We start from the raw sequence: 15,726 nt of genomic DNA on the forward strand, positions 1-15,726 counted from the left end.
GAGAGGCAAGGGAAATGATGAGAACATTGGGGGGCTACACCACTGACCCAGTTATCCACAGTCAACCCCTTTCTTACATCTGCATTCACTGCCTGGTGTCTGCACTCTCAGCCTGGTGTGTCGCCCCCCCCAAGATTCTACAGGCACTTTCTGGATTGGTGCAGAGAGGGGGAAATAGTGTGTTGGGCAGCCTCAGATTTTGATGCACACACAGCAGGAGAAGAGGGCGATATAACTTAGAAGAAAACAGAGCTGTGATAAGCAGTGGTGGGAGGACAGTGTGCGCAGGCGGCAGTGCACACAGCTCAGGGCTCTGCTGGCCATGGTGGGTCCTGCTCTGGGAGGAGAATTCCGCATAGCTAAACAGCCTAGGCTAAATATCACTGGGAGGGCGGAGCTACATACCAATATAGAACAATATAGGAAGTGTTTCTGATGCTGACACCAGCAAAATTACCATAAAAGTGGGTGTCCTGAGTTATTTTGTGCATTCTACTTTGTCACTACAGGGCCTCTTTAAATGTAGTTTACAGAAAATAGGCACATGCTTTTACAAGAAAAAAAAAATTATATGGCTTGCTTATATGTGATGTTACCATATGGATGGGTAAAAAACTGTTCCTACAAAATAATACAGCTGTCCTGTAAAGAGAACCCGATGTGGTTCTTTAGGGGGCAGATGGGATACAGAGACATGTTCTCTGCTTCATGGCATGTCTCTGTGTCCCCCCACCGCCGCTCTTCCCCCCCTGACACCCCACCGCGGCGCTATAGCCCCCCCGAGAGTGGCGACATTGTCAGCCATCTCGGAGGTAAACACAGGGGAGAGGGATTCCCTGTTCAAAATGCTCGCCAGGGGTGTTCCTGCAGGGTTTCCAGAGCTGCCATTGTGCTGCTTTTTCTCCCTAGCCACGCCTCCTGCCACTCCCCCGCCTCCCTGCGTGCTGGTGAGAGAATGAATCTCCCCTTGCAGCGTCGTGACCCAGAGGTCACAAAAGTGAAAGTGGGACATTGCGGCCCACGGGAGCGGCAATTTTTTAAAGGCATACTTGATCCACTCAGCCCCCCAGATCAATTGGTCTACTTTTTTTTTTTTTTTAGCCCACCTCGGCCTCTCTTGACTGATCTAGAGCTTGCGTGTTGCAGAATGGGGAACATAGTGAAGCTAAGGGAGACTGAGTGGGTCAGAAGAGTAACGCCGTATATCCGTGTGCATTCTGTAGCGTCTGATCACTCCTGTATCAGTTCCATAATAGAGCCTGTCTGTATGTCTGCTGGGGACTTGGCTGATTGCTTAACCTCTTATGTGACGAGGAAGGAAATCTTGTATTAATACTGCGGGGTACTGCAGTGAGCGCGCTCAGTACATCTGCTGTCATACCGCCTGTGCTGTACACACACTATCACTGGGGTGCCAGTCTTCTCTGTGTCTTCATTATCTCACATGCCGCCAATGTTCATTAAATCCACTAAACGGCTTGTTTTGTTTTTCTCTCTCCTGTATCCTTGTTCTTTCTTCTCACTCTGTCATAGATGAAAACTTCGTCCTCAAACATGACCGGGCTTTCCTCTTGTCTATGGCCAATCGGGGGAAGCACACCAACGGCTCCCAGTTCTTTATGTAAGTTTGTTGCAATAGTAATTGGCCATAGAATCCACCAGAGCTGTGGAGTCGGAGTCGAGGAGTCGGAGCAATTTTTGGGTACTTGGAGACGGATGTTTCATAAACTGAGGAGTCTGATGACTTTTGTACCCACTCCATAGCCCTTCACGGACTACAATGACACTCTGACACTGGGGGTCACAGGACAATGACACGCTGACACTTGGAGCTTACAGGACAATGACACGCTGACACTTGGGGGTCCTCCGAGGCTCTCAAACCTATTGCTTGAGTTGTGCTCCCATTTTTGCCTGAGGAATTTGTGGAGTTGAATAAAATATTTGTCAATTCTGTTTTATCGAGACTCAAGTGAGTTTTCTTTTTTTGTAAGAGGGAGGTAAGTCCACCCTAACATCCCCCTCTGCTTTTAAGCGGTTTTTAAAACATTTTACTCTACTCTGGCGCCTCTGTATATCGAGTTTTTAATGACACGCTGACACTCAGGCCTCACAGGACAATGACACGCTGACACTCAGGGGTCACAGGACAATGACACGCTGACACTCAGGGGTCACAGGACAATGACACGCTGACACTCAGGGGTCACAGGACAATGACACGCTGACACTTGGGGGTCACAGGACAATGGCACGCTGACACTCAGGGGTCACAGGACAATGACACGCTGACACTCAGGCCTCACAGGACAATGACACGCTGACACTCAGGGGTCACAGGACAATGACACGCTGACACTCAGGCCTCACAGGACAATGACACGCTGACACTCAGGGGTCACAGGACAATGACACGCTGACACTCAGGGGTCACAGGACAATGACACGCTGACACTTGGGGGTCACAGGACAATGGCACGCTGACACTCAGGGGTCACAGGACAATGACACGCTGACACTCAGGCCTCACAGGACAATGACACGCTGACACTCAGGGGTCACAGGACAATGACACGCTGACACTCAGGCCTCACAGGACAATGACACGCTGACACTTGGGGGTCACAGGACAATGACACGCTGACACTTGGGGGTCACAGGACAATGACACGCTGACACTTGGGGGTCCCAGGACAGTGACACGCTGACACTTGGGGGTCCCAGGACAGTGACACGCTGACACTTGGGGGTCACAGGACAATGACGCTGACGTATGTTTAAAAACAAGAAGAGAATTGAGAGCCCAATATGGTGCAGTATTGTCAGATAAAATGAAGAGTTCAATACAATTTTATGTATATATACTAACAAACCATGGGTTACCCATAGGCAGCCACTTTAAATGCAGGTGGGGAGCATTAGGACCTGACCCCACTCAGGTTAAGAAGTCGCTCTCTGTAGATAGTAGATGGGGATGCACCCCTCCACCCAGGATGGACTAGAAGATCAGCAAAAACTCGGTATACAGAGGCGCTAGAGTAGAGTAAAACGTTTTAAAAACCCCTTAAAAGCAGAGGGGGATGTTAGGGTGGACTTACCTCCCTCTTACAAAAAAGAAAACTCACTTGAGTCTCGATAAAACAGAATTGACAAATAATTTATTCAACTCCACAAATGCAACGCGTTTTGTGGGCGTGACCCCGCTTCCTCAGGCAAAAATGGGAGCACAACTCAGTGGGTCAAGCAATAGGTTTGAGCGCCTCTGCCTCATAGGTTAATGACACGCTGACACTTGGAGGTTACAGGACAATGACATGCTGACACTTGGGGGTCCCAAAACAATGACACGCTGACACTTGGGGGTCACAGGACAATGACACGCTGACACTTGGGGGTCACAGGACAATGACACGCTGACACTTGGGGGTCACAGGACAGTGACACGCTGACACTTGGGGGTCACAGGACAATGACACGCTGACACTTGGGGGTCACAGGACAATGACACGCTGACACTTGGGGGTCACAGGACAATGACACGCTGACACTTGGGGGTCACAGGACAGTGACACGCTGACACTTGCGGGTCCCAGGACAGTGACACGCTGACACTTGGGGGTCCCAAAACAATGACACGCTGACACTTATAGGTCACAGGATAAGGACACGGTGACACTTAGGGGTCCCAAAACAATGACACGCTGGCACTCGGGGGTCCCAAAACAATGACACGCTGACACTTGGGGGTCACAGGACAATGACACGCTGACACTCGGGGGTCACAGGACAATAACACCCTGACACTTGGGGTCCCAGAACAATGACACGCTGACAATTGGAGGTCCCAGAACAATGACACGCTGACACTTGGGGGTCCCAGAACAATGACACGCTGAAATTTGGGGGTCCTAGAACAATGACACGCTGAGACTAGGGGGGGGGGGGCGGGGTGGCTCACAGGACAGTGACACGCTGACACTCGGGGTCACAGTACAATGACACGCTGACACGGGGTCACAGGACAATGACACGCTGACACTAGAGGAGGGGGGGCCTCAGAACAATGACACTAGTGGAGATTGTATTACCTGAATTTTATGCACTAGGAATACATTTTTTGTTGTACTGTATATTTCTGTATTAACATAATAATTATCTTTTCCTTTAATTTGTTTTGAAGCACAACAAAGCCGGCACCACATCTCGATGGGTACGTTTAGCCTTTTTATATTTCTCTCAAGTCTTATAGTCTCAGTTTGGAAGTACTAGAATTGAAGAAGAACTTGTATTTGCTGTGATTTTTGTTACGCTATTACTATTGTACATACAGGTGACCACCACAATGTACCTCCATCTTAATCCTGGATATTCAGAGTAATGTTTCTGAAACTGCTGTATTATGAGAGGTGTTCAAGGAGTTTTCTTTAGTGATCATATTTCATGCTTGTTACCTGCTGCTAATGGGGGGGAGGAGTCACATAAAAAATTCCTGAATGTGAGTGGTTACTCTTAGTTACTGCCGGCACTAACGAGCAAATGATCGCACTTCGTCTCTTATCAGCTTGGACGTTCACACAGGTTTTAGCAGATCGATGTAGACCACGGACTCGCAAGCAGTTTAAGGAATTTATTGGCTTCAATCAGAAATTTAAAGGGAATGTCCAAGCAAAATAAAAAAATGAGTTTCACTTACCTGGGGCTTCTACCAGCCCCATGCAACCATCCTGTGCCCTCGTAGTCACTCACTGCTGCTCCAGTCCCCTGCTAGCAGCTTGCCGACCTCGGAGGTCGGCGGGACGCATTGCGTACAATTTTACGCATTCCCGCTAGTGCAGGAACATTAACACATACATTTTTACGCATTACTGGTTCAATGCGTAAAAATTTACGCATTGAACGAGTAATGCGTAAAAATGCATGTGTTAATGTTCCTGCACTAGCAGGAATGCGTAAAAATGTACGCAATGCATCCCGCCGACCTCCGAGGTCGGCAAGCTGCTAGCAGGGGACTGGAGCAGCAGTTACTGACTATGAGGGCACAGAATGGCTGCATGGGGCTGGTAGAAGCCCCAGGTAAGTGAAACTCATTTTTTTATTTTGCTTGAACCTTCCCTTTAAGGCGTTCATGCCGTCAGTCGTTTAAATTACAGCAGCAAAGCAAGAATATGAAGATCATTGCAGATCTTGACGTAGCAGCATTGCAATGAGAAGTCAGCACTACCAAACTGAACTAAGCTGCCATCAGGAGTAAGCTTAACTAGGCTACCCAAACTAACATAAAAGAAAGAGAAAGTAAAAAGTGTAGTGCCCATAAAACTAGGGATCGTTCTTGTATATAGAAAAACCAAAGGTTGCTTAGTCACATCCCACTGTAGGTGGGCCATGGGTGTATTATGAATGTCAATCGCATTAGGAGCTTTCTATTGGCTTGAATGATTGACAGAAAAGACACTGCGCAGAACCGGAAGCTCTGGACCAAACTGGGAGCTTCCTTTGACCTGTACTTCATAGAATCAGTGTTTTGCTTTCAGACTGTGAAAGCACGACGATGTTTATGCTTTCTCAGGGCCGGCGCTACCATAGAGGCAAAGGGGGCAATTGCCCAGGAGCCTGTAGGGCCCCCAAGGTGTCTCCCCCAACTTAACTGTTGCTCCCCAGGGACCCTGCAGAGTCATCAGCAGAATCATGTAGTGTCAGCCCATGGCTCAGGAGTCCTAGGAGAAATTTGACTGCAACAAAGGGTCCCTACTGCCGCTTTTTGGTTGGGTGGGGGGGTGTCTACTGGGGGGCCCCCTGGTTAATTTTGCTCTGGGGCCCCACTGTTACTAGAACCGGCCCTGTGCTTTCTAGTGCGTGGGAGTGTGTACATTTGAGTAGATAAAGTCCCAGCTGTCCTTTCTACAAAGCAAGATGTTCCAATGCTTTATCAGAATTCTGAAGGTCTTAAAGGGAACCAGAGACGCCGGACATGGCAAAAGAAAAAGAGTTCATATATACCTGGGGCTTCTTCCAGCCCCATAAGCCTGCATCGCTCCTATGCCGCCATCCTCCGCTTCCTCTATCGCCGGTACCGAGTCCCGTCACTTCCGGCGGACGCGGCCAATTGTCCGCATCACAGGGGCTCTCAGCATACCCGTACGCGTGCGGCTGCGCAGTATGCAGCCGCACGTGTAATGATAAGCTGGGGGCCCCTGTGATGCGGACAATTGGCCGCGTGCTGACGCCGACTGGCCGAAACTACGGGACCCGGAACTGGCTGGTACAGGAAGCGGAGGACGGCGGCGTGGGAACGATCTGTGCGTATGGGGCTGGAGGAAGCCCCAGGTATGTATAAAATCTTTTTCCTGGCGTCTCTGGTTCCCTTTAAGGGATAACTTTGAATAGTCTACTGCTGAAAGTTTGAATAGTGTTTGAATAGTAGGCGGCTGCATACTGCTCCCGCATGCGTGCCTGAGAGAGGGCGCTCGTGCATTGGCAGTATGGAGCAGCCTGTCTTCGGGAGAACTCAACACAGTAAGACTTCTGAAACCTCCTTCGCGGCAGAGAGCTGTATTTGACGAAATTGGTTGAATACTGCTACCAGGCAGCCAGCGCTGGAACACTGGTATCAAGGCTGAGCTGGGAGGCCCTATAGGACCCAGAGCCTTCCCCCTCCTTAGGGAAGTATCTGGTTCATTTTTTTATATCGATTCCCATTCACTTTAAATGAGGGTTTTCCACCACAAGAACCTCACAGATTCTTACTGTGGTTGAACTGTATGAACAGTTGCCCATATTTCTGCACTTCTATGTCCCCCACTTCATCAGGCATATAGAATATGTTTGTAATAGAAATGTTATATTGATGACCAAAACTCAGGCCAGTTCAGGAAACGTGACTTTGGAAGCGGATCCTCCCTCCGCAGCTATCTGTTTTCTTGTTTTCTGTGACTGCAAAGCTTTTCAGCAGCGGTGCAGCTCTCTGATCTGATCTTTTCTAAAGGGGCAAAGGTAGAATTGGTGTTGTGTGGGAGGAAGTAGAAGCACTCGGAGGAAGTAGGAGCACTCGTACTGCACTTTGAGGATTAGCTTTCAGGATAGAACAGAAACTATGTATAATAATAATATTGGATTTCAATCTAACCACATGGAAAACAACAATGTGTTTTTTTTGTTTGTTTGTTTTTTTTTTAGGGTGGGAAAAGGTAAGGTTTTTATTATTGCTATCTTTGTATCCATTAGGGATATTTTTCAGGCTGAGGGTTCTCTCTCTGCTCTCCCCCGTCGCTGAATGCGGCCCTCAGAGATGCGTGACATTGCTGGCGACATAGTAATGTCGCCAATCGCTATGGGGTCCGCACGCCTCCTCTTCCGCATTCTTGCCAATGCTGTAGACCAGGGGTCCCCAAACATTTTGGGTTGAGGGCCGGGGTCAACATACTTCAGACTGCTGGGGGGCCGGAGTATACATAAAATTATGTAGACATCTTTGCGGGCCAGACAGTGAAACATACCCAGGTGACAACCTGCAGTCCAATTGGACAGCAGTGTCACCTGATGTAGAATTTGATTGGAAACCAGCGAATTACTGCTTTCTGGCTTCCATGTGGATGGGTGGTGCCAGCACTGCTATTCTATAGGCGGACCACCAATATTTAAAGATGTAGCTGACCACATCTATAAGCACACAAGCTCTGACACGCTCAGGCACACAAGCTCTGACACGCTCGGGCACACAAGCTCTGACACGCTCGGGCACACAAGCTCTGACGCTCGGGCACACAAGCTCTGACACGCTCGGGCACACAAGCTCTGACGCTCGGGCACACAAGCTCTGACGCTCGGGCGCACAAGCTCTGACACACTCGGGCGCACAAGCTCTGACACACTCAGGCGCACAAGCTCTGACACGCTCGGGCGCACAAGCTCTGACACGCTCGGGCGCACAAGCTCTGACACGCTCGGGCGCACAAGCTCTGACACGCTCGGGCGCACAAGCTCTGACACGCTCGGGCGCACTCAGCTCTGACACACTCAGGCACACACGCTCTGACACGCTCGGGCGCACACGCTCTGACACGCTCGGGCACACACGCTCTGACACGCTCGGGCACACACGCTCTGACACGCTCGGGCACACACGCTCTGACACGCTCGGGCACACACGCTCTGACACGCTCGGGCACACACGCTCTGACACGCTCGGGCACACACGCTCTGACACGCTCGGGCACACACGCTCTGACACGCTCGGGCACACACGCTCTGACACGCTCGGGCACACACGCTCTGACACGCTCGGGCACACACGCTCTGACACGCTCGGGCACACACGCTCTGACACGCTCGGGCACACACGCTCTGACACGCTCGGGCACACACGCTCTGACACGCTCGGGCACACACGCTCTGACACGCTCGGGCACACACACTCAGGCGCACAAGCTCTGACACACTCAGGCGCACAAGCTCTGACACGCTCGGGCACACAAGCTCTGACACGCTCGGGCACACAAGCTCTGACACGCTCGGGCACACAAGCTCTGACACGCTCGGGCACACAAGCTCTGACACGCTCGGGCACACACGCTCTGACACGCTCGGGCACACACGCTCTGACACGCTCGGGCACACACGCTCTGACACGCTCGGGCACACACGCTCTGACACGCTCGGGCACACACGCTCTGACACGCTCGGGCACACACGCTCTGACACGCTCGGGCACACACACTCGGGCGCACAAGCTCTGACACACTCAGGCGCACAAGCTCTGACACGCTCGGGCACACAAGCTCTGACACGCTCGGGCACACAAGCTCTGACACGCTCGGGCACACAAGCTCTGACACGCTCGGGCACACACGCTCTGACACGCTCGGGCACACACGCTCTGACACGCTCGGGCACACACGCTCTGACACGCTCGGGCACACACGCTCTGACACGCTCGGGCACACACGCTCTGACACGCTCGGGCACACACGCTCTGACACGCTCGGGCACACACGCTCTGACACGCTCGGGCACACACGCTCTGACACGCTCGGGCACACACGCTCTGACACGCTCGGGCACACACACTCGGGCGCACAAGCTCTGACACACTCAGGCGCACAAGCTCTGACACACTCAGGCACACACGCTCTGACACGCTCGGGCACACAAGCTCTGACACGCTCGGGCACACAAGCTCTGACACGCTCGGGCACACAAGCTCTGACGCTCGGGCACACAAGCTCTGACGCTCGGGCGCACAAGCTCTGACACACTCAGGCGCACAAGCTCTGACACGCTCGGGCGCACAAGCTCTGACACGCTCGGGCGCACAAGCTCTGACACGCTCGGGCGCACAAGCTCTGACACGCTCGGGCGCACAAGCTCTGACACGCTCGGGCGCACTCAGCTCTGACACACTCAGGCACACACGCTCTGACACGCTCGGGCGCACACGCTCTGACACGCTCGGGCACACACGCTCTGACACGCTCGGGCACACACGCTCTGACACGCTCGGGCACACACGCTCTGACACGCTCGGGCACACACGCTCTGACACGCTCGGGCACACACGCTCTGACACGCTCGGGCACACACGCTCTGACACGCTCGGGCACACACGCTCTGACACGCTCGGGCACACACGCTCTGACACGCTCGGGCACACACGCTCTGACACGCTCGGGCACACACGCTCTGACACGCTCGGGCACACACGCTCTGACACGCTCGGGCACACACGCTCTGACACGCTCGGGCACACACGCTCTGACACGCTCGGGCACACACGCTCTGACACGCTCGGGCACACACACTCAGGCGCACAAGCTCTGACACACTCAGGCGCACAAGCTCTGACACGCTCGGGCACACAAGCTCTGACACGCTCGGGCACACAAGCTCTGACACGCTCGGGCACACAAGCTCTGACACGCTCGGGCACACAAGCTCTGACACGCTCGGGCACACACGCTCTGACACGCTCGGGCACACACGCTCTGACACGCTCGGGCACACACGCTCTGACACGCTCGGGCACACACGCTCTGACACGCTCGGGCACACACGCTCTGACACGCTCGGGCACACACGCTCTGACACGCTCGGGCACACACGCTCTGACACGCTCGGGCACACACACTCGGGCGCACAAGCTCTGACACACTCAGGCGCACAAGCTCTGACACGCTCGGGCACACAAGCTCTGACACGCTCGGGCACACAAGCTCTGACACGCTCGGGCACACAAGCTCTGACACGCTCGGGCACACACGCTCTGACACGCTCGGGCACACACGCTCTGACACGCTCGGGCACACACGCTCTGACACGCTCGGGCACACACGCTCTGACACGCTCGGGCACACACGCTCTGACACGCTCGGGCACACACGCTCTGACACGCTCGGGCACACACGCTCTGACACGCTCGGGCACACACGCTCTGACACGCTCGGGCACACACACTCGGGCGCACAAGCTCTGACACACTCAGGCGCACAAGCTCTGACACGCTCGGGCACACAAGCTCTGACACGCTCGGGCACACAAGCTCTGACACGCTCGGGCACACACGCTCTGACACGCTCGGGCACACACGCTCTGACACGCTCGGGCACACACGCTCTGACACGCTCGGGCACACACGCTCTGACACGCTCGGGCACACACGCTCTGACACGCTCGGGCACACACGCTCTGACACGCTCGGGCACACACGCTCTGACACGCTCGGGCACACACACTCGGGCGCACAAGCTCTGACACACTCAGGCGCACAAGCTCTGACACGCTCGGGCACACAAGCTCTGACACGCTCGGGCACACAAGCTCTGACACGCTCGGGCACACAAGCTCTGACACGCTCGGGCACACACGCTCTGACACGCTCGGGCACACACGCTCTGACACGCTCGGGCACACACGCTCTGACACGCTCGGGCACACACGCTCTGACACGCTCGGGCACACACGCTCTGACACGCTCGGGCACACACGCTCTGACACGCTCGGGCACACACGCTCTGACACGCTCGGGCACACACGCTCTGACACGCTCGGGCACACACGCTCTGACACGCTCGGGCACACACACTCGGGCGCACAAGCTCTGACACACTCAGGCGCACAAGCTCTGACACACTCAGGCACACACGCTCTGACACGCTCGGGCACACACGCTCTGACACGCTCGGGCACACACGCTCTGACACGCTCGGGCACACACGCTCTGACACGCTCGGGCACACACGCTCTGACACGCTCGGGCACACACACTCAGGCGCACAAGCTCTGACACACTCAGGCGCACAAGCTCTGACACGCTCGGGCACACAAGCTCTGACACGCTCGGGCACACAAGCTCTGACACGCTCAGGCGCACAAGCTCTGACACGCTCAGGCGCACAAGCTCTGACACGCTCAGGCACACACGCTCTGACACGCTCGGGCACACACGCTCTGACACGCTCGGGCACACACGCTCTGACACGCTCGGGCACACACGCTCTGACACGCTCGGGCACACACGCTCTGACACGCTCGGGCACACACGCTCTGACACGCTCGGGCACACACGCTCTGACACGCTCGGGCACACACACTCGGGCGCACAAGCTCTGACACACTCAGGCGCACAAGCTCTGACACACTCAGGCACACACGCTCTGACACACTCGGGCACACACGCTCTGACACGCTCGGGCACACACGCTCTGACACGCTCGGGCACACACGCTCTGACACGCTCGGGCACACACACTCAGGCGCACAAGCTCTGACACACTCAGGCGCACAAGCTCTGACACGCTCGGGCACACAAGCTCTGACACGCTCGGGCACACAAGCTCTGACACACTCAGGCACACAAGCTCTGACACGCTCGGGCACACAAGCTCTGACACACTCAGGCACACAAGCTCTGACACGCTCGGGCACACACACACTGGCACACTGTACACTCATCTCCCCACCCCCACCTCCGTGCAATCACACAGCTGAAAAAAAAAGTTACTTCACGGGGCAGCCTTTGAAGTTTCCTGGAGGAAGGAGGGGGGAGAGCATCCCACACTCTCTCGGCTGGAGCTGCCTGTTCTCTCCATAAAGCTGTCATCCTTTTCAGGGAGGGAGAAAGCAGCGGATGCAGCAGAAACAGCTCTGCTTGAGCGGCCACACTCTCCTGAGTCTCCCGACATATGTTTGTGCACAGCATCATTGGCTCCTGACCCTGCCTATCAATGTAAGCCAATGGGAGTGGCTTACGTTGATAGAGAGGGTCCGGAGCCAATGAAATCGACTCCTGACTTGCTCACAGGGCTCTGTCGTTATAGAGACGAAATTTACGCCCTGGCAGCCAGGTAGCCATCAAAACAGGGCATCGATTTCAATTAGCGCAGTCCTCCAGTAGTTAATAGCAAACCCGATCTTGGGCTTGGGTTTGCATTAAGACAGCTGGGCTTATATTACATCTGCATACTGCTAGCATTAAACTATGCAACATGCTGCAGCTTCCCGCCACCACTTCTTCAGTCTCCTGGCTCTCCTCCCTCCTTCCATCTTCCCGTTTGGCCAGGTGGGCATTTCTGACTGCAATGCCCTCTGCTGACCGGCCTTCCATGGACAGAGTGCAAGGAGGTGGCCTGCTGTTTACAGAGGTCCTTTTCTTTTCATACACTTCAACCTCGCAATAGGTTAGATTATAAACGTTGCAGAAGAAAGTGGACCTCATCATCTTCTGTTCCCGGACTGTTGTGAAATGAATCCTCTCCATGTTTTCCAGTGTCCACGTGGTGTTTGGGCTGGTCATCTCAGGGTTTGAAGTCATTGAGAAGATAGAGAGCCAGAAGACGGACGCAGCCAGCCGACCGTATGCCGACGTGCGAATCGTGGATTGCGGCCTGCTCGAAACCAAGTCTGCCAAAGAGGGTGAGTGGTGCGGTCATGTGACATTGTGGAATGTCGCCTGACAAGTGTAAGATCCTGAGTTCAGGAACCCTTTGTGAATGTCACCAATCAGCAGTCTTAAAGGACATCCGAGGTGAAAATAAACTGATGAGAAAAACGATTGTATCCACCCTCCTCCTAAAAATGACTTTTTTTTTTTATTTTTATTTTTTTGGGATATCTTACAGTTTTATTTCTTATTTAAATCTAGTTTGTACGGTTTCATTATCTCTCCTCAATGACACCTTTTGTTGAAGTATGCTAGAGCTCAAATATATGAATTATTGATCATTTTTATCTCTTCCCTGCTCTCAGCCATTTACTGAAGGAAAGTATTTTATGGCTGTAATTGCTTATCAGTGAGGGTAATGACCCAGTCCTGACCCGGACAGAAACTGTCACCTGCATACCTAAGTTTTAACTCTTTAAGGCAGAGAAGAAAAAAAGGAACACAGCATAGTTATGTGTGTGCTAGGCACTGTGTACATACACGTCTATCTCATCATGTCACGTCACCTTGGTTGTCCTTTAAAAGACATCCAAGGTGAAAATAAACTGAGAAAAACAATTGTATCTATCCTCCTTCTCATAAAAATGACTTTTTTTTTTTAGATATCCCATAGTTTTATTTTATTTTTAAATCTAGTTTTTAAGTTTTTTTTTACTGTTTCATGGTTATTGCTTAATGCCAGCTTCATTGAAGTACGTCAGAGCTCAAATCTGTGAATTATTGACCCTTTTTATCTCTTTCCTGCTCTCAGAAGCCATTTACTGACAGGAAAGTGTTTTATGGTTGGAATTTCTTATCAGTGAGGGTCACACTGTAGTCACTTCCTGTCTGAGTCAGGACTGAGTCAGCCACTTGCATACCTGATGTTTAACTCTTCCAGGCAGAGAAAGAAAAAAAGGAACACAGCCTAGTTATTTGTGTACAAGGCACTTTAACGACTTGTGGGAAAAGTGAAGCTCTATAAAAAGATAAATGGGAGAGCTCTATGGTGCGTTAACGATTATTCCATCTGCTAAAATGAATTAAAATGCACTTACAAGTTTCCAGTGGTAAACAAGCGGATCACCCAGCTTGTGGGTTATCAGGAGACCCTCTCGCAACCCCTCCTAGGGTGGATAGATAAATCCAAGGGTAATGAATGGGGTGGGGCATTTGCATTCAAATGTGATGAAGGTGTAGGAACACCGAAACGCGTCATGCCGCTGCAGGCACTCTGAACATAGGACTCCGCCCACCACTCCCTTTGGATACGTCCATCCACCACCAAGACGCCCATGCTGCTGGCCACAGCTACGGACCTCAGAGGTAGGAGTTGCGTGAGGCTCTCCTGATAGCCCAAAAGCTGGGTGATACGCTTGTTTACCACTTGAATCTGTTAATTTTAGCAGATGTAATAAAGATTAACGCACCATACAGCACTCCCCATTTATTTTTTTACGTGAAAATGGGGGCTTGTCATCCATTTACAGCTCTGACAAACCAAAGCTTGCATACTGATGTAAAACATTAACACTTAAAGAGAACCCGAGGTGCGGTTCTGACAATGAAATCCGCATACAGAGGCTGGGTCTGCCTATACTGCCCAGCCTCTGTTGCTATACAGATCCCCCCTTAGTTCCCCCTGCGCTCTTCTATCCCCTATAAATCACAGCCGCGCTGTGCGGGCTGTGTTTAGATCTGTACTGTCAGTCTGCTGCTCCCTCCGCCTCCTGCATAGCTTCGGTCCCACCTGCATCCTTTCCCTCCAATCAGCGGGGAGGGAAGGGATGTGGGCAAGGACCGGAGCTATGCAGGAGGCGGGGAGAGCGGCAGACTGACACTATAGAGGTAAACCCAGCCCGCTGTGACACGCTGTGTGTCGGCAGCGCGGCTGTGATTTTTGGGGGATAGCAGAGCGCAGGGGGGGTTGGGGGGATTGGGATAGCTACAGAGGCTGGGCAGTATAGGCATACCCTGCCTCTGTGTGCAGCTAGCATTGTCAGAACCCCACCTGGGGTTTTCTTTAAAGAGAGCCCGATGTGGGCTCGTAAAATAAAAAAGCCCGAAGGGCTGAGCGGATCAGGTAGCCGAAAAAAAACACTGCTCCCCGACGCTCCTGTGTGAACTCTGGGTCACGACGCTGGAAAGAGAGATTCATTCTCTCACCAGTGTGCAGGGAGGCCGCTTTGGAGACCCTCTCCCACATGTTTACCTCCAAGATGGCGACAAATAATGTTGCCAATCTCAGAGGGGGGCTACAGCGCGGCAGTGGGGGGCAGAGAGCGGCGGTGTGGGGACACAGACGTGAGTCATGAGGCAGAGAACATGGCTCTGTTTCCCATCCGCCCCCCAAGAACCACTTTGGGTTGTCTTTAAAGCGGATCTGAGATGAAAAACTAACTGACAAGTGTCTTGTCTATATATCTAATCGGAAGTTTAGATGGTTTACACAGCAAATCTAGCTGCAAACAGCTTCAACAGTATATGATTATTTCTTCATGTGGCACTATGAGAGCAGCCATATTCTGCTTGTCATCATTACACAGGCAAGCTGCTCTGCATCTCCCCCCCTCTGCCTGTGAAAACTCCACTCCACTCCCCTCTCCTCTCCCTTACCTCTGAAATCTTGGTATGCTTCAGCAAAAGCCTCCTCCTCCCCAGAGTGAGCGCCCATGAGCACTTGCAGCATGGGACTCAGAATGCTTAGGCGCTGGGGGCGTGGATACATTCATTTACACACAATTAGGTAATAAACAAAAAGAATTAAAAAAAAGCATTTGGGGGGGGGGGGGGAGAATGCCCAATTAAACTATATG

General features: G+C 52.7%; 1 protein-coding gene across 3 annotated transcripts in view; it reads left to right on the forward strand.

The window, feature by feature from the left end:
- The window catches only part of NKTR (natural killer cell triggering receptor), an 84,447-nt gene that overhangs the window by 42,798 nt on the left and 25,923 nt on the right, over positions 1-15,726 (forward strand). For all 3 annotated transcript variants that reach the window (XM_068238520.1, XM_068238518.1, XM_068238519.1), the window contains 3 exons: positions 1,534-1,621; positions 4,181-4,210; positions 12,758-12,903. In XM_068238520.1, the coding sequence (XP_068094621.1) occupies positions 1,534-1,621; positions 4,181-4,210; positions 12,758-12,903 (264 nt within the window). The remainder of the gene's footprint in view (positions 1-1,533; positions 1,622-4,180; positions 4,211-12,757; positions 12,904-15,726) is intronic.

The sequence above is a fragment of the Hyperolius riggenbachi genome, chromosome 5, assembly GCF_040937935.1.
Source record: "Hyperolius riggenbachi isolate aHypRig1 chromosome 5, aHypRig1.pri, whole genome shotgun sequence".
In the NCBI taxonomy this organism is placed as follows: Eukaryota; Metazoa; Chordata; class Amphibia; order Anura; family Hyperoliidae; genus Hyperolius; species Hyperolius riggenbachi.